This window comes from Calliopsis andreniformis, chromosome 2 (genome assembly GCF_051401765.1).
Source record: "Calliopsis andreniformis isolate RMS-2024a chromosome 2, iyCalAndr_principal, whole genome shotgun sequence".
Taxonomy (NCBI): Eukaryota; Metazoa; Arthropoda; class Insecta; order Hymenoptera; family Andrenidae; genus Calliopsis; species Calliopsis andreniformis.
In genome coordinates this window covers 16007161-16026878 of record NC_135063.1, presented here as the reverse complement: position 1 = coordinate 16026878, position 19718 = coordinate 16007161, and the positions used below count along the sequence as shown (strand labels likewise).

The following is a 19718-nucleotide window of genomic DNA, read 5'->3' as shown; positions in this document are numbered from 1 at the left end:
CAGGACAGCGAAGTGCACGCACACAGGACACACTGTAAGCAAAAATTCCTGGTTTGCCACTGTTCACGACCCTTTCGTCACGACAGACAGTTACATACTATTTAGTCAGAAATATGGCGTGGTGAATTTTGTGGCTGTAAGGCAGAGCTACCTGTGTCACATTCCATGAACCAATTACAGTGTTTCTTCGGTATATTCATTTGCGCATAACATTATCCCCCCTTCTGAGAAGATCAAAGTGGTATTTTATGAGCCTGAGTTGACCACCATAGGTTCCACGCTATGAGTCCGCCAGTGAGCAACTAGACTATATCAAAGAAACACTGTACACTCCAATAAGAGGTCACGAACTCTTTTATTCCAGGTATGTCCATGAACAGAGCCAAACCTTTGTCACTTGTTCTACCCCGATTTTCCCATCGCGGAAAATCAGCATCTATCGTATAAAAAAGAAGAACGCGAGGCGTGGTTGGGCGAGGAAGAGGTGCTGCAGTGGGAGAAACGGGAAATCGCATCCCTTCGATCGACGATCGATCTTCCTGCCCAGACGGTTGACAATCGATTCGCGAGGAGAAAATTATAGGTGACACGAATTGTACAGTACGCTCGATCGATGATTCGCGGGCGTTTCTTAACGTCTAGCACAACCGACGGACACTATCTTCCTTTTCCTTATCAGCTATGTTTCGTTTTTAGAGCTCTCTCCTCGGGAATATTGTACACGCATGATCGGTGGATCGGAACAGCGAGAGAGTCGTTCGATTCGCGATCGTCTGATACCGCGACAGCTTCGGAGGGAATTGTGGTGACTCGATTACGCGGATCTAAGTCCCTCGAGGGATATCCAGCCGTCGATCCTTGGCGGTTTTGGCTATTTACAAACTGAGGCTCGTCGGACAAGCTATAGTACATATTTATACATGATCGTTCGAGGTTTTGTATGGTGGTACCTCTGCTATCTGAACAGTGGGCGAATGGAATGATTTTGAAGGGTTCCAGTACCATATGGTATTCATCTTAATTGACCATGATTGTATGTATAAGGTGATTCAGAAATGCAGCAGTAGAATTGAAAATTGAAGAAAATAAAGAGGGAGGAAGATAAGTAAATGTTATAAAACTGGCAAGAACGAGAGATAAAAAATGTTAAAATTAGTAACATAGAAAATGTATCGATGATAAAAGGCTATGTTGAATGATAGTAGAGAAATGATTGATATTTGTAGCACCCACGAATCTTTAGAAAAATCCTCTCAAAAATCCCTGTAGGTCTCCTAGACCCACAATGACTGACCCATTACTCAATCCTAAGCTGCTATGCCAGAGCCATGAAATTATCTACTAATTCAGATAACAGAGGTCCTACCTAATCTCTAATCGTCTCTCAAAGTAGTCATCGTAAGGTGAAGAACCTGGATGTCTATAAATGGAGGTCTAGATACAGAGAAGCCCGAGCAGTGAAGAAACACAGACTCACAGGCTCAGGTTCGGCTCGTTTCTGGGCAAGAAGGTACTGTTCAAGGTAGCAACGACTACAAGAACCATCATCGAAGCCGCGTACTGTACACTCGCGCTGGCATTCTAAAAGATCACACTTCTGCGCCCTTCGCTCTTAACCGACCTTGCACGAAGACTCTCAGAGGTTCCAGCGAGTTCGCACGTGAGTACTGCATCCCAGGCAATCGTGGTTCACGAGGACACTATCCATATGCCAGGGTTGCTCAATTTTGTTCTATATATATAATATAAAAAAAAAAAGAAAGAAACCAGACGTGGTCTATCTAACTTCCACTTGTTCTGCAACGTGGCAAACTTGAGGTCCACCTAGTGGTGGGATCCCTTGAGTTTCCTTGGATTCTCTTGGGTCCTTCTCAGACGCCTTCGGTTCTCTTCTGATTCTCTGCCGCTTCTGGTCGGTTTTTTGGACACTCCGCTGGACGAGGAGGATCGCCTGGGACCCATGGATCGTCCAATACTCATAGATTCTCTTTGACTCGGTTCCACTTGGATCGAAGATCCCATGAACCACTTGAATGACCTTTGAGTCTCGGGGATGGCCCTATGGATCATTTAGACGATTCTATAGAGCACTTGGATACTTCCAAAGACCACTTGACTGACCCCTGAGCCACGTGGATGACACCAAGGACAATTTAGACGATCCCATGGACCTTTTGGGACGTGTGGACAATCGAGAGCGCATTCAGCGAGTGGCGATCCTTGACAAGGTACGGACAGCGCGCAATCACGTCTCGGCGGAGGGTCAGGCGACCCGTGGAGGTCAGAGGCGACGTCAAGTTCATCGTCTTGACGATCGCTCGGTGTTCAGTGGTCGACACTGGTGGCAATGAGGCTGCTGGAGGCGACGACGACGACGATGACGATGAGTCTGTTATTGCTGCTGCTGATTCACTTGTGTTGTATGCCTGGCAGCTTGCCCATCAGGATGGGTGGGGCCATTAGTGCTTCCACAATCGCTTTGATGCTTCCAAAACAAAAGACACACAAAACAGCGACATTAGCGCGCCACCGCCCTCATCAATACAACACATTCACCGTTCAACTCTCCACTCCCTCGCTCTATTTCCCCTACTCGTCCTCTGCATCTCCTTCTCTCTAGTGTCCAAAGCCCTAGTACTCAGCTCTAGTGTTCAGCCCTCTCTTCCCTTCGCTTTCTCTCGGAAACAGTCCCGAGACCATTCTCTCCTGGACCACTGGAGAATCGTCCTTTTGGTCCTAGGCTGTTCCCCGAAATGACACTAGGAAATGTCCCTAGGTACTTCGTGTCTATGGTCGCAGAAGGTCAGTCACCTATCCATGGTTACTTTTCTCATGGGCGTCGTTTCGCTAGGAGACATCTGTTTCTCGCTTCTAGCCCGAGCTGGCTCGGGAGGTTCGAGATCGACAGAGGGACTTCGATCGGATCGAAGAGGCGAAAGCAAGAGACTGGAGAACGACGAGGGCGGCGAGGTCAGAGAGAAGGATCGCAAGGCGAACGTTTATCCACGATTTCAGTATTTCGCCGGCGGCGTCCGCTACCGTGGCACAGGAGATTATTTCGCCCCGTCTTTGCCTACTTTTGCGATTTAGAATTAGTGTCTTAGCTTTCGGCTACCTGAAAAAGAAGTCAACGAAAGAACATAAAGAGGGGATTCCGGTTGTATTTCTCGGTTGCTGGGTTAAACGATTGTCTGTGGTCTTTAGGAACGCTCTAAACTGTCGCTCTTTCTAATCCCTGATAGGTAGCTGGCAAAATTGGAAGATAGAAAGAAGTACGTGCATAGGTGCATGCACAATTTCCGAATGGCCAGTGCAGCGGTCTGCCCAATGCTTTTTGAGTTTTCTGTTATTCAGGATCCAGTACTCCCTCAAGTATTCTCAACAAAGGAAAGAAAAGCAGGAGTAGTAGAACTTGCCAATCTAATATTAGTGAAATTCCATCGTCTCTTATATCGAATATCAGTAACTTTAAATAAGGGATTGTGAATATAAAATAAATATTCTCCAAAATAAAACTTCTCGAGTCTATAGGTCATCGACCCTTCACGTTTTAACTCGAGTTTCATCCCGAAAAAAATTGCTAAGCTTCCCAGTTGGGAACTCACGAGCTTCCTTTCTCGTTGACGAGTGGAACGCCTCAGCGGCAGAAAAATCCCCAGCAATTTTCCATAGAGAGGTTACGAGGCGATAAAGCGGAGGCGATAAAGCGGAGGCGACCAGTTGCCAAGCGCGGGCTTTCGTAATCGGCAACTTGACGATCCAGCTTCCCTCTCTCTGTCACGCTCCTATTCCTGAACCGCGATGGCAAGAGTCTACGAAATCTAAGCGCGAGGGCGTTTTCGCAATGTTCGAGCTTCGCGTTTCCTCTAAGAGCATTGGGCATCCCGACAAGAACGATTCGTCGTTGTGATGGAGAGATCCTTTGTTAATTATATATCAAAAGTTAAGCGCCAGTCAATAGCTTTGGCATTAGAGTATTCAAAGATCGTTCTTGTGGCGCATTCGAAAAGACCGCCAATGTGACAAAGTGTGGAACAACATTACGAAAATACTCGGCCCATCAGCGTAAGAGACAGAAGCTCTGTGAATTCTCGCGTTTCTATTTGTTATGCAAACTCTACGGATGCTTGTTGTAAACGTGACTTAAGGAAATACCATCCCAATGCACCCGACAGCAGGCAAATAGAATCTTCAACATCCCCTTTGGAAAGACGTTTTATGAAAAATATACGAGAAGTAGAGAATATTATTATTAGATTAGTTCAAGAATTTATCTACACTTTACAGTTTTTATAGATTCTGTAAATAGTAAAAAAGAAATAAAACGTTCTTTCCAAATGGCAACGTGCAGTACCCTCCCCTCTCAATTTCTCCCTGGATCTTGGAGGACCAAGGGAGAACCATGCCACGGTAATCAAGACACCAATCTACCAAGAAAAGACCTGCTAAATTAGAGTTGAATGTAACTAACACCAACATCCACACATCGAGGATCTAGTTCGCAAGCAAGAGTCTCTATGGTTCATAAGAAAGAAATCATAGATAACTGCAGTCACGAGACTGTTCGTGTACGTTTCTTATAAACGATCTCTTTGTTAATATTCTAGGCCATAAATCTAGGGAATTCTCAACGCGTATCATAAGTCGACGATAAAAGGTTGAAATAGAACGCCACGAATCGATACTGAGAATGAACGAAAGAAAATGGAAAAAAATTTGTTTTGCAAAAAAAGAAGTAAGAATGAAAGAAATGAATGACGCGATTGACTTTGCTACTGATAAAGATATCTCGTGAATTGACTGGTAATTCAGTGTCTGCTGCTAATGTGCGATGTTCCATGCAATCTCTAATGACAGCACCAAGTGTAACCAGCTCAATTTGTGCAAACTTATCGCTGATACTGTCAAGGGAGCTCTACGTCAAACCAGAGTGAAAACGAAGACAAAAGCTTGCTGAGACTTTGATATGAACCCTGTATACTCGAGTGCAAGAAGAATTGAATATTGCATCGTTTGAATCGATTAAAAAATCGTGAAATATATCTATAGACTGATTAGAATGAAAGAACTGCAGTACTTGATAAAAATACGATACAAACGATGCAAAGTCGAGTGCAAAACGTTAAAAAAAGATCTACTCTGTGTGACTCCCATTAAAAGTGTATTAATCTAAAAGCTCCCATACAACGTCGAACGTTAATAAATTAAAATTGAAATAATTAAAATTGAAGTTAATAAAATACCACTAGAAAGCAGCTCAATAGGCTTCTCCCCTCTGCCACTTGTTACCACGCTCCACTTTCCTGCCAGCATTGATGGCATCACACTTTCTCAACTATCTTCATTTTTTCTAATAACATAGTATAACTTTCTCCTCTCTTACGCAAGTTCGACAGAAAGAAAAAGGAGAGAAAAGAACGGCAAGAGACTTTTACAGGAAGCAATTCATTTTCACTATCGCAGGAATTATCAATTTCAAGAGCCAGGTGAAAATGACACCTGCGGGTCCAGAAGTAGTGGAGGAAGGAGCGTGGCCTTGACGCCTACGAAGCTGCTTCCTAGCGCAGAGCACAGCGAGAGACCACACCTTGGTAGATGCTAGAGCAGAGCGAGTCAGACCTACAGTGAGTCAAGAGTATTTGCGTCATCAGTTTTCGAATAATCATGTTATACAGAAAATAGCGTTTCTAGACATCAGAGACAAATTGTATTAAGTCACATAGAAAATAAAGTTAATTTTCATTCTAATTATTGAAAGAAATACTCTCTATTACTAAATATACTATTATATTTTCCTATTGGAATGGTGTCGTAGGAAAACTGGCTATGCAAATACTTGTTTAACTCACTGTAGGTGCTTTCTGTGTTTGTGACGAGGTTTGATGCAATATAGAAACTCACTTGGACTTGGGCTGCATTTCCCCTGCAGCGGCAGCCGCATCCCTACGGTGTAACCTCATACTGACCCTTCGTTCTTGGCCGACCGCGCCCGACGCTGAAAGAGACCAGCAGAAAACAAACAATGCATCAATACCGCGAAAATGAACAACTACTTCACTACGCGATTAAGGATCGACTTGTGACCCCTGTCAGAGCTGGGCAAGGACTAAACAGAACAGTTGAACAAAACAAACATAGGGCAAATATTGAGGCATTAATTACATATACAAAGAAAAAAAAAAATTGATCATCGATTCTTGCACGTCTGAGACTGTCTTGTTCAGCGTTGATCAGTGGATAGACTTGCCCATGTCTGAATTCTGATTTGCAGGGGAACAGTTGATAGAACCTTGGTTTTAATAGAATTTATCTAATATTAGTATCTACAGTATTTCCTCGATATAGGTTCTGGTCTTTAAAGTCAGCTCATGCTCATTGCATCCCATTTCATCTTATAAAAAAACTCCTTCACTTTAAAGAATTTCAGTCTATAGGGAATAGAACAATAAGGCTATATCGAGGAAATACTGTATACAGTATTATAAGAAGAATTGATAGAATTTTGGGAGCCCATAACAAAAACTATACTTATCAATCTTCATTTTTTTTTGCAGGGAGCAATACTTTAGCATCTTTCTTGTTTAATAGATGAAAAATTAGTTAAAATAATCATATTACACGTATTATATTTTTGGTGGTGTCTGGAGGTTCCACTATGATGTGAGTCTCGCCTCTGATTACCAGAAGAGTCGTGCAGTAGCTCGAATGAGAAAAAAGGAAACAGGAGAACACAGAGTGTCGAAAGCATAGGACAGCACTCGCATTACAAAAGCACACGTCTTAAATGACCACAGTACGTATGTTAAGAGTCATATACCCACCGTACGCGACCCACGTTCAGCCGAATCTCTTTCAGTCATTAGGGGTCGAGCGTTCTTCGAGGAATCATCGCGATTTAAGAATAAATTAACACTTTGACTACCATATTAAATTCAGGAAAAATTCTATCACTACAGTAGTGACTTCAGCTTGAAGAAAAAAGTATTTTTCATTCATTTTTTGATTTATTCTACAGCGTTCTTTTCAGGTGATGTAAAAATTGTCATCTGTATGTGGGTGGAATGGCAGTCAACGAGTTAATACGCTAGTTTACAATAGATATCGAATATTTTGAAGTGAGCCATTCACAGACCAAAATGACTAACTCCAGTTTCTTAATTTTTTTAAATTTTCAGACTTATTTTTTATAGTTAATTAATTTGGCAAATGAGTGGCTCAATTAAAGAGAGTACTGATTCAATATGCTTCTTCTTTTTAAATTGCTTGTTCCTTAACTAATCGAACGATTAATGGAAGATCGACGTTCAGGCTCGATGTCTCTTGATGCCATTCGATGAGCTCCTTGAGTTTTCAATATTGATTATCGATCTTCAACTGGGGACATCACATGAAACTGACTCCACAAAAGGTAACTATGAATACTCTCTCCACTTTAAATACGATAAGACAAAAATACCAAAATAATGATATAAATGTCTGATTGACACCCCCTCGTAAATACTGATAATTAAAACTCACATCACCAGATGAAGATCGATAAACTGAACTGCAAAATAGAACATTGATAGACCTCGAGGATCGAGTTCTTTTACAGGAAATCGTCGCGAGACTGATGCATAAAAAATAAATGCCAATTTGTATGAGATAATTTTTGAGACTCCTTTTCGAAGAATTCTCAATTTTTTGAATTAAAATACAAAACAGAAAACCTAATACACGTATAGGTATGACCTAATACAATCAGTCATCAATCTAGCGACGGCGCAGGAACGATGGACGACATCTTTCACGCTTGGCAATTGAAATGGAAAAAGTTGTCGACGTGTACAAAAAAAACCAAATGATCCAAAAAAAGCTACGATTCGAAGACTCGAAAAAGCCGCAAAAAGAGCGACGCGCCTTCGTGAAGACCGATGATGCGAATTGAAAAAGAGTAACGCGGCGAATTTGAAATTGATCGCCCTTCTAAGTGGCGCGTCGCACGATTTTGGTTTTTCCATTCAAGCCAAGTGAGAAAACAAATTTTGACAAGGATAATCGACAATGTCGTGTGGTGAAATAAATAAAGAGACCAGTCCTTGAATGGAAAAACATTTATTTGCTACTTTCTCTTCATCATCATCATCACCATCGTCACTATCAATAAAAAACAGGATGATTACAAATAGATGCGCGAAGACTCTCTGGGCGGAGAGAAAAAACAGAGTGTGCGGAGGAGAAATGCGCGAATTAAGGGAGTAACGACGTTAGTTGCAAGGACCCAGCGTTTCGGAAGAAGCTGCCGAACTGAGAATTAATTCAGCGACGAAAGAAGCCCTGGAGAAGTTGGCGATTCGCGGGTAGAAAAAGTAGAAAACTATGCTTTATCGTTTCTATCTAAGCTTTGGTAACCTTTCTGGGTCTCGAGGAGCTTCTGTTCGTCGCGATCGAAATCGCCGTGAACGGAGGTTGGCCACGATTCTTCGGTCGCCGAGGACTCGTTCGTTCTCCGCGGACAAAAGATACGTGAGAGGCTTCTACGTGTGACGAGCCATTGTGTTCGCGAGGAACAATGCGAATCGATGGGGTTTCTTGCAAAAATTAAACAATATCTTCTTTCGTCTTATGAAAGTGCTTTCAACATTGGATTCGTTTGATTTTTGCAACAATCCTTGGATGAGAGATTAATATCAAGGCCGCATTTAATATGAGGCAATTTAGGCGCAAACTGGGACCTCATTTTTTATGGGGTTGCAGTTCAAAACTTAACTGAAGATTAACGGAAGATTAAACAAGTTCATTCTTCTGAGACCTCATAACAGTACTGCACCTAGGGCCGCCAAAAATGTAAATGCAACCCTGGATATTATTCATAATCGAAAGATCTGCCCTCTTAAATTATAAATTCTCTCGCTTTTAAATGACCCTTGCTTCTTCCATCGCACTAGAATCCCTGGAATCAAACGCTCAACTCTATGAGGCTCAAACTCTCTATCATGACCATCGAACAATAAATCGGCCTTTCCTCGTTTGATCCTACCTCAAAAGAGTTGACACACGCTCGCAGCCGCGGAATTTTATTTTTGAGCTTCCTTCGACTCGTCCACTGTCACGGAGCTAACACAATTTTAGTCTTTTCTTTTTTTCCTAGAGAAATTAATATAATACTGATTTATAACCGATGGAATGAGATACCCTAGCGAATGACCAATGACAGTCGATGGTGTCGAAGAAACCGCGGCTAGGGATTTTGTTGAGCGAGTGAATCGACGATAAAGCGCTGGGGGATAATTACAATGTACGATAAGTATCGCGGCGAAATAATCGAAACCGTCAACGATTAAATAAAAACGAATAATGACAGTGTTATCTCGTAAAGCTAGCTAACTATTGCTCATGATGCGAGTGAAATGAGCTCTGAGGTTCGTGCTTCAGCTTCGTCTACAGCTGGTCCAAAATCAGATGGGTCAAGGGTCCTACGAGGTATGAACCTGTCTGAAAATATTCCTCAGATCTTTATAGAAACTTAGATATCTGTAATTTAGAAAATTTCCAATTTCTAGATACCAAATCTTTAGTTTGAAAGCTGGAGACCCTCTTTCGTTCCCATTTTACTATAATATAGCACGAAGATGGATAGAATTGTTTAGAAATGGAGACAGGGGAGTCTCTAGGGCCAGCAGATTTTGGACCACCTGTAGAATGCCATTTTGAACCGTGGTGTTATTTAAAGTCCAAGAATGATATCGATTAGCCGTCATTTCTCTCGGCGAAACAGAGTTCTAGAGACTCGCTGCATTCAAGAGTAAGACAATGGCGATTTCATAGCATTCGCGAAGCAACAAACACGAACACCCTGGCTCCGGTGACAGTCGAGTCGATGACAAACGACTTCTGTGCGTTTCGAGCTTCCATCGGTGCGTTCGTGAAAAAAACGATACCTTAGAGAACTAAGTCTCGATCGCTAGAAAAATTAGGTCGAAACTGCTCATTGTGGGCTATTGAGGAAACGGCGGTACAGAGTGATTCTTAATTGCAAAATATGATGGCTGGGAAAGAGTGAATCTAGGGCATAGACGAAGAGAAAAAATGATTCAAAATTTAAGATCTGAAAAAATTAGTCTGTCACTATTTTATTAACTCTTTGCTTGATTACTCTTTGAAATAATTAAATAGTCCACAAAAGGTAAATTATCATATCTACTTGAATAAAAATTCAAATAAATACTTCATCTGTAATTTAATTTCATCTCGACTGTAAGTAATTCTTTTCTTAAGATATTGTATTCCTGGTTTTATGATCTACTGAGTGTTTCCTGTAGTTTCTTGGATCCTGATGCACCCTTCACTATCGACATAAAATTAAGAATCACTCCATGTGCGACGGAACTCGACCTTCAGCTTCAACTTCCGGTGTCGCCTCGAAAGTTGATACCAGCCGTTCTCATTCCCTAGCACATACTTTCCCACGAAATTTGCCTAAACTCGCGACAAAAAACGAATCTTCTTTGTATTCTGAGAGAGTGAACGGCTTGCTTGACGATTCAACGTGCGAACGTATTGGTAAAAATGAAGTGAACATGACTTGATTGAATGAACGCGTCCTTGAATCACATCGCTTAAAAAAAGGGACTCGAAAAGATAACAAAATGAACGAAATTCGTATAACTTATATAATCGAAAAGAGAAGAATAAAAGGAGATAAAAAACAGAACGAATTACAGTTCCGTATAAAAATGCTTGCTTAGTAATTTCCTCAGTAATTGCGATATAAAAATCAGTCTGACGAATATATACGTATATATCAGTTCTTGGTTCTCGCGAGACGCTATTGCAGTACTCGAAAAGACAGCAAAAAAATATAGGAGGAACTCTCGTGTAAGTTTCACTCAATTTTTTATCACTTCATCGACCAGCGCCGCGGGACTTTCGCCGTGTCGTCGAGGCGGAACGCTTCCGGTCTGCGACGAGCTGGCTTCGCTGAACGATCGTTTAAACAGCTCGCGATCAATAGTCCCTTATCCCTTCTAATTCTACCGAGAAAATTAAGTAAAACAAAGTCGAACGCCGCGTCAAGGCGAGAGCGGTAAAAAGTGTCCTCTGTGCATGATTAAAAAAATATCTCATTTCCTATTCAATAATCGCGAGTATCAAAAATTAGGGGGGAACGCGCGTGATTTGTGCGACAGGTGCTTCCCCGTGGACAGAGAAGAGTGACCGACTCCAGAGATAACGAGGGAGATTGAACGAGCACCAGCGAGCCGAGATAAGACGAATGCTAATGGATCTCTTTGATTTGTGAAGACAAACCAAGTGCTGGTTTGTGCTCGTTCACACTCTTTTATAGTCGCTCGTTAAATCTTGATATACCGAGGCAGAGCCACTCAGAAAGTCTGATATTAATTCACCAAGTATAAAATGTAAAGCCTCTTTACGTATCTGTTTCAATTTTATGAACTTCAATTCTTGGGAATCTGCATTCAAACTCTGAATGACCCTACTCTGGTATGATAAGGGTTGAAGTTCATGTTCACTTGAGACTAGGCAATACTATATAAATTAGTAAATCTGACTCCCAAGAGCAATTCCAGATAATCCTACTCTCAAGTGGACACCCTTAACTTAAGCCATATCTCCATCGAAGCAACAAGAAGCTTTCTATTACTGTTCCCCATTTATATCTTAAGAAAGTCGCCACTTGTTGCCAAGTGCTTCTGCACGTTTTTGCCAAATAAAAAACTAAAAACTCAAATATTCCTACAATGTCAACAAAATCTTTCCATGAATCAGTGATTGTTGAAAGCATTTTAAAACATACAGCAAGAAAAAACAGGATCCTTCTCTCCCTGTTACTTCAATGAAGACATAGCTTTAGGTCTGGACTTCACGCACCATCGCCATTGATCACGAAATCGTCCATTAATATCAACCAAATCGCCACATGTCTTTCTTACTCAATTCCTATATACACTGATAGGTTCCTTAACATACGTTGGTTACTGTGGTTTGGTATATGCGACGGTACACTCGAAGTGTTCTCGATAGTCGAACAGCTTTCGAGCAACTCAACTTTCCCTTATCGAATAATACATCCAGCTTAATAAAACGACTCTTATCGCGTGTCTCGGACATCTCCAGCTCTCGGCCACGATACATCAGCGCGGCCGTAGCATACAAAGTGTAATATATTTGTCAACGTGTATGCACGTGCACGTCGGGACGAGTGCAGGCGCATACGTACGCTTATATATGCGTATTATATATAGAGAGGCGGATAAATGCGTATAGTTAGAGGAAAGTGTCTAACTTAGGCGTTACATGAGACTCTCAGATGCCAAACTGATCGACTCTGTAGAACAGAAAGCAAAGGAATGTATTTTAAAATCAAATTCAGCTAGAAACGAAGAATCAATGTGATTTATAATATTACAGTGAATTGTTTAATTTAAGAGATGACTGGTCTTGTTCCTAAGATACTAAATTCTTCAGTCAGAACAAATCGTGATTTTTAGGAAAATGTGGTAGGTTTTGTAATGAATTATTCCGAGTTTATGTGAAGTTTATGGAAAGTTGACTATCAGTCACATACTTTGACGACAAAAATGGAATATGGAAAGAAATTAGAGTCGATCAGTTTGTCTCCTGAGAGGATCATATGGACGTGTGCACGATTCGATCTAGCTCGATCGTTCGTTCTTCAGCAATCTGTGCGTGTTTATATTCTAAGGCAACCCGTTTCCTTTTCTGCACTTCAAGGTCCGAGATGTTTCGCTACGAAACGCAGGGACGCCTGGTATTTGGTACTGTTGCGTAACACGATTGTATGAAAATACGCGTGCGAAACGCGTGGTCTCGTTCGCTAGGGGAATCACCCTTTCCATGAGCTATGCTTCGAGTGGTTGAACACTGAAATCCTGGGCGGAAATGTATGTTGATATGCCAGTGGCTGTGTACTTCATGGAAGAATTGCAATGAAATTGTAGTAATAGGGGAAACAGGAAAGAACTTTGTGGTACAGAGATACAATAGAACCTCTATTTACATTTTCACAGTCATGAAGTAAATTAGAAGAAGAATCCAGCATATTTTGTGCTGTGGATCTTATTATTCTTGTTTCTTTTAATGAGAAAATTGTGGTCCATTTCCATATAATGATTTTTATAGAAAGAAATTTTACACTTTACCACTCAGAATCATTAATAAAACCTCGGTGCTATTTTTTAGCAAACTCAAAATTCAAAGCTCCAACAATAACACAAAATAGTCAGTAGTTTAACAATTAGTTCACTGCAATCCTTCCGCCTCATCTCAGTTCACTATGCTTCTAATTCTACAAAGTCCCATCATAAGACAGATCCCACTTAATATTACAAAAATAGCCATTCATGAATCTTCCCAAAGAAACCTAAATTCAACAAAATTCCAAAGAATTTTTAGAGATTTTCAGTCATAGCTTCTAAATCTCTTCTCCAAAACTACAATTAGGCCACACCAGAAAGCATAATAAATAATTCTTCGACAATCAAGAAAACGAAAAGTTCTGGACGTAACAACATACAAAGAACAACTATCAGTGGTACAAAAAACTTGCTCTCTATAAATATAAACGAAAATACGCGTGAAAGACTTAAATACAAGTACAGAGGAAGATGTCGAGCAGGATACCCTTTAGAATGTCAAGGTTACCCTGCAGCTTGCCGTTGCCCAAAGAATCGCTCGAGTTGGTACAGTAGCTCAAGGTGTCTAAATCAGTTCTGACTATCCACTCCATGAATTGCTCCTTTTTATCAGTGTTAGCTACTTCCTGAGGGTGTAGCGCGTCGGTACGGTTCACGTTTTGCAAGTTCTGCAAGCACAGCTTGCTAAGCTGGCTGATGGAATATCCAATCTCTACACTCTCTTTATTGCAACTCGCAGACTCTTGCGTGGTGACGCTCGTGACAGTCTCCAATAGCTTCTTATCAGTCGATTCCACGTTAGTTGGAGTATTTTCCGAGTGAGAGTCGCTGGCTGGAGCAACTGGTTGCTCCTGCTTCTCCGAAGCACTGGAAGACTTGTTCTCCTCGGCCTTCACACGAAACGTACTATCTTCCAGTTGAGCTGTGACCTCTTTCTGACTCTTCGAATCTTTGCTCTCATGGCGAAAAAACTGAGACACATAGAAAAAACGGAGCTCCGAAACAGTGGAAGAACGAGGAAGGCTCGGAATGCGCTCAAAAAAATCGTTTTTCTGGTACTTCTGTAAAAAATACTCGCACTTCTCCTGAGCGCTCTGAGGCCTCTCGTATTTATTCCGTCTTCTGATCCTTCGCTGCTTGAGTAAAAAATGCCACCTCCTGCGTACACGTTGGAAGAAGTTTGGCCGCTTCCGTGCCTTGTTCGCGGAGGAGTCCATGGACTTCTTCGACTTCTGGGAAAAGTCCAGGGTCTTCTGTCTCCCATAGAAGAACGTTTTCGGCTGATCATCTAACAAGACCAAGCTCTTACAATCCACCACAGACAGATCTACGCTTCTCTCCAAAGACTCCAAGCTTCTGTGAGTCTTCTCCTTATTATTAAAAGAAAAATTTCTCTTCTTTTTGGTGGACGTCTCTTGCAATAATTCATTGCTGCTCTTCTTGAAGATCTCCCCTTCCTTCTCAAGAAACTCCACGTTTCCCGAGTCACGACGAGAATCGTGGCCAGCGAGTCGACGACTGCCCAAAGCAGAGCTTTTCTGCTTCTTCTCCTCGTGGTCAGCGCTCTTTTCCTTCTCGCCGCCGCCGAAGCAATTCATTGAGCCAACGGAAGCCGCGACATCGTCGACCGTATAATCGAACTTGATCTCATCGGGAGTGTTGCAATCGAACAACACCGCCTCGCGATCTATGTCTTTCTCAGTTTTATGCCCATGAAAAAAATAACTCTGCTTATCTAGCTGACGAGACGACGCGTTCGGGCTCCTCTCTCTAAGCCTATTCATCGGCTGATAATAGTCGCGAGAGGTGCTAGAGTTGAGCTCGGTGGCACGGTTAGCCGCCACCGTGTCCCGATGCCCTAGGTTTAGACCTGTTAGGTCTAGGGACGCTACGTCGGCCGCTGCTCGACCAGACGGCGACGATTTGAACGTGCTAAACTGACAGGGATTCGCGCGTGGCGTCTCGAGGTCGCCAGCTTGCGTGTGGCCGACTAACAGTCGCATTCTATGCTCGGTTATAGGCTGCTGGGTAAAACATAATTTTTGGTAGAACTGGATTTTACCTTGGAGATCGCTCTTGTCCTGATTGTCCTGGTCGCGGAGAGCGTCCATCGCCTCGCGTTTCTGCCGCATGCTTCTCAGATTTGAGGTAGTTCCTACCGTCGGGCCCACTGTTGCCACTGACGCGTTCGCTAGACACTGCCTTGCGTAGGGCCTGTAAGGAAAATTAGTTTTAAGATACTGAATACTTGACTACATTGAATAATTGAAATTTGGTTCCAATTTACTACTAGGGAGTTAGTTTTAGGGAGTCTTGTCAACCTATCAAATGATCCTTCAACTACTAGAAGCTTTCTACATTATAACTTTGACTTTTTCCCTCTCTCCTAGTCTAAAGAACTGTCCAAGGTCCTCCAAGAAAAATATGAAGGCTCCAAAGAAAGGGATTGTATTTGATTTATCCTGTTGTTAAACGCGTACGTTTCCCGATTCATTGACCCAGCCGCCGAGAATAGAACGTACTGGGTAATGAAATGACCATGCTATTTATACACATGAAAGGACGGTATGGTGGAGACACGCGCTATCGCAAACATTTTCACGTCTGATTTCGTGCGCTAGCTGTTTCCACGGATGTCCTGCTTAATTCAGACCGAACACCAACCTTGATCGATGTTCCTGATCGTTATTGGTCCCAGACGGTAGCGCCGCGTTCGTCTGCTGCGAGTGCATAGGTGCCTGCTGCGTCGAGGGTAACGTCGGTTGCCTGACGTTACCGAACTTCAACATATTCCAGTCGAAGACATAGTCGTACGTGAAGCCTTGTCCGTGGAACAGCGTCCGGAATAATTGTCGCAGATATGAGTAATCCGGCCTCTCCTCGAAACGTAGCGCTCGACAATACCTTAGATACGACGCGAACTCTACTGCAATAACAGAAAATTTTCAATTGAATTGTGAAACACTGGGATGACGACTATTTTAACCCGTACTCCAAGAGAACCGAAAAATCGTTTACAGGGTAAGGATTAATATTCATATTAATTGTAAAGATATTTACCAGGATAACCCTTGCACAGTTCTTCGACGGGTGTGGACATTTTCTTCTCGGAGATACGTTCATACTTTTGTCTCTTAGTCGCTGCTTTCAAGCCTTGCCAGGGTAAGCTACCTCTGTTGAAGTACATGAGAACGTATCCTAGGGATTCAAGGTCATCTCGCCGTGATTGCTCAATTCCCAGATGTGTATTAATGCTCGCGTATCTGTTTATGTGAACATGAGATGTTTCGTCAGGGATATGTAAACAAAACAGCAGTATTCGAGGAAATGCAGTAGATTAATCGACAAACCTGGCTGTTCCTGTTAGATTCTTGTTCTCTCGATAGGGTATGTGCTTGTGAGTACGACCATCGCGATACTTCTTAGCCAACCCGAAGTCTATAATATACACGAGATTTCCTTTCTTTCCTAGTCCCATCAGAAAATTATCCGGCTTGATGTCTCGATGAATAAAGTTGCGGCTATGAATATAATCTGTTCTACATATCTGTGGGAAGGAGAGTGCAAAGAAATATTAATTTGTTTATTATAACACAGAACTTGAAGATTTATTAGATCATTGAAATTGTTTACTAAGAAACTCCACGCTTGTTCTGTATTTAGACCAATACCAAAATAGTTCCTTGCTTAATGCATTTTGCTTACAACCAGAGCTTTATGCACTAGCTTTAATTCCTTTTAGAACACTGTTTTTATTGAGATTGTAAAGCCTTATTATCAGTCAACACGGTCGTTGGCTGATAAGCATGTTACTCATATTGTAATTTATTTCACCAACAGAAACCAGAATAATAAATACTAACACACAATCACAACATGAACTTTGAACAGCACAATGTAAGCTTTGTGCTTACAATGATATTACAGAAACACGAAAAGAATAAAAGATCCCAAGAAAACAATGAGATGAAGTTACACACTCAAACTCTTATTCTTGATTAAAGGATAAATTTGTACAACTCTTATTAACACATATAGCAACAGATTTCAAGGACAACTGCATACTAAATAAGCACTCTTTCTAAAACTTCAATGCTCTATCATTAATTTGGAAAACATTCAGATAACTTACTGTATAGTTATTTAAATATAAGAAACATTTATTATTTAGTTAACAAGGCAAACTATAGCTCAAGATTAAACAAAGTTACTCTATGTATACAGCAGATATGTACAATGATAACTTATCAAATGATTACAAGAGATAATATTTGAATGACAAAAAGATTACTTAAAAAAATTGAACAGACATGCTACAATTACAATAAATAGAATTGTATTTCAATAAAAATTATTATTTACCAGTTGATCGGCGAGAAGCAAAACTGTTTTTAAAGAAAATCTTCGTGAACAGAAATTGAAGAGATCCTCTAAAGATGGACCAAGTAGCTCCATTACCATTACATTATAGTCACCTTCTGAGCCACACCATTTTATAGTAGGTATACCAACTGAAAAGTTACAACAAATTACGTTACCATTTACAAATAAAATATTGAAAATTCACTGAAACTAGACATTTCTATAATAAAACTAAAAATGACAATATCACTGCCACTTTTTTTATTTAGCTTAATAATAATGTTTAAAAAAAATGTTTACTGGACTAAAAAAAGAACACACGCATAAAAAAGCATCAGAACACGTCCTACAAAACATCATAATTTGCATGTTGCAGATAAAATGACAAGGTATCTACAGCAAAGACCTTGACTCTATTAAGTAACAAAGGAATAAATAGAACCAATGTAAACACTGAACTCAACCCGTGCAACAAAATTGTGCGTTTCATTTGAAATGTATAAACTGTTAAAATTAGAGAACAAGAAGTAGCAAAGACCTAAATTATTAAAGTGAGGAGGCCAAAGCATAAACATGCCATTGTTGAACCAGTAAATTTTACGCATAATATTGTCACAAAGAGCACACTCTAAGGAGGGGAAGAAAGGAGTTATACAAGGAAAGAGAAGGGGAGAGGCAGAGCAGGGAGAGAGCAAGAGAGGGGAGAGGCAAGAAGACAGAGAAAGAGAATAAGAGAAGGTTCAGTGGCCAGGCCTCAGCCAGCTGTACAACAAACAAACACAAAATTCTGACAGTTCTCGGCCGTCGGAAAGTCTCGAAAAACTTCAATCGCTCACACTCTCAAGCACAAACGCAACTGAAACGCAACTGAAACGCAAGTTAAACGAAACTTCACTCACCGCCTCCCTGCATCATTTTGTAGAACTTCGACTCTATATGCAACTGCGGGTGCCGCGTTTTTATGCATTCTAGCTTGATGGCGACTTCCTCGCCGGTGGAGATGTTGGTACCTGAGGACAGGAGAAAAAGGGCCATGAGGTTTCGAAGCAAAAGAAACAGAGTGAGAATCGAGAAACTTGGAGGAAAGGAAAAAAAATGAAGTGTGCATGTGCACGAGGGAGTTGGCGCGTTCATGCGTGCCGTAGGGCAAATATGTAACCGTTTGCTGTGTATGGGTAGGTGGGTGGATAAGCAAAGAGAGTGGAGAGGGGAGGAGCGGAGGAGAAGAGGGCAGAAGTAAAAGGTAAACGTCGAAAAGGAAGTATCGGAAAAAATGGTCGTTACCTAGGTAAATGTCGCCGAACGATCCGCTCCCGATTTTCCGTCCGAGCCGGTACTTATTACCAACGCGCAGCTCCATCCTCCTCGCGGGCCTCGCGAAGAAAAGTGGCACGGGGCAAAGGAAAAGACGACTTTTACGGCAGCCGAGTCCTCGTCGCGCTCCGAGGGCTCCGTTGGTGGTGCGCGTTTAAACGAGACCTGGCCGCCGTGTTAGAAACTGGACGAGGCCTCCATTTTCGTACGCGTCGCCGTTCGCGGACCTACGGGCATTTCCTCTGTCTCTCCTCGAAGAAGGAATCGCTGCTGGTTCGTCTCGCTGCGATGGCGGCCGCGCTGCTGATGGCGCTGCTGGCGCTGCTGTCGCTGCTGTCGCTCTCGCCGTTATTGTTGACGGCGCTGGCTGCGCTGGCTGCGCCGCTGTTGCTGCCAGACGGGGAGCTACCACCAGGAGACTATGACCACCGAAAGAGCCCCCCACGGGGGGCGGCTGACCGCTCGTCCTTGTGTGACAACTACTCGTGTCCCGCGGGTCTACCGAGCCCGAGAGCGAGCCCCAGAGCGAGCCGCGGCGAACGGGGCCGGATCCGGACGGAGCAGCGCCAAGTACCCGCCAATGGGAGCGCGAACCGCGTAAGGGCATCTGCCCCCTCGCGAACTCGATGCGCGACGAGGACCGAATGCCAGGCACAGTTATGGCCGTCCACTGCTTCCTAAGCCCCTCGATGCTGTCTTCTCTCCGAGACGCGTCGCGACGCGTTTTAGGCCGACCCTGCCGAGGAGGGGAATAACGATCGATGGATCGACGGGGGAACCTTCGGATTTATCATAACACTGCTATCACTTTCGTTCACTTTCTACGACGCCGTTACTCGACCGAGTACCGTTCCGCGAGCGAGCGAGCGTGCGAGCAGCGAGACA

General features: G+C 42.4%; 2 protein-coding genes across 5 annotated transcripts in view; both read right to left on the bottom strand.

The window, feature by feature from the left end:
- LOC143187186 (casein kinase I-like) overlaps positions 1-19017 on the bottom strand; it is a 31091-nt gene extending 12074 nt beyond the window's left edge. For 3 of the 4 annotated variants that reach the window (XM_076391259.1, XM_076391254.1, XM_076391266.1), the window contains exons 1-8: positions 18804-19017; positions 18419-18529; positions 17520-17668; positions 16508-16704; positions 16218-16420; positions 15822-16083; positions 15220-15371; positions 5902-5995 (exon numbers count right to left, since the gene is read on the bottom strand). In XM_076391259.1, coding sequence (XP_076247374.1) covers positions 5902-5995; positions 15220-15371; positions 15822-16083; positions 16218-16420; positions 16508-16704; positions 17520-17668; positions 18419-18529; positions 18804-18879 — 1244 coding nt within the window. In that variant the 5' untranslated portion in view covers positions 18880-19017. Of the gene's footprint in view, positions 1-2985; positions 3116-5901; positions 5996-15219; positions 15372-15821; positions 16084-16217; positions 16421-16507; positions 16705-17519; positions 17669-18418; positions 18530-18803 lie in introns of those variants that run through there. The other variant, XM_076391277.1, reaches the window with a different exon arrangement.
- LOC143188250 (uncharacterized) lies at positions 13485-15160 on the bottom strand. The gene has a single exon (XM_076392409.1). It carries the CDS (start codon positions 15158-15160, stop codon positions 13607-13609), a length of 1554 nt encoding a protein of 517 aa, XP_076248524.1. The 3' UTR covers positions 13485-13606.
- Positions 19018-19718: the final 701 nt, after the last annotated feature.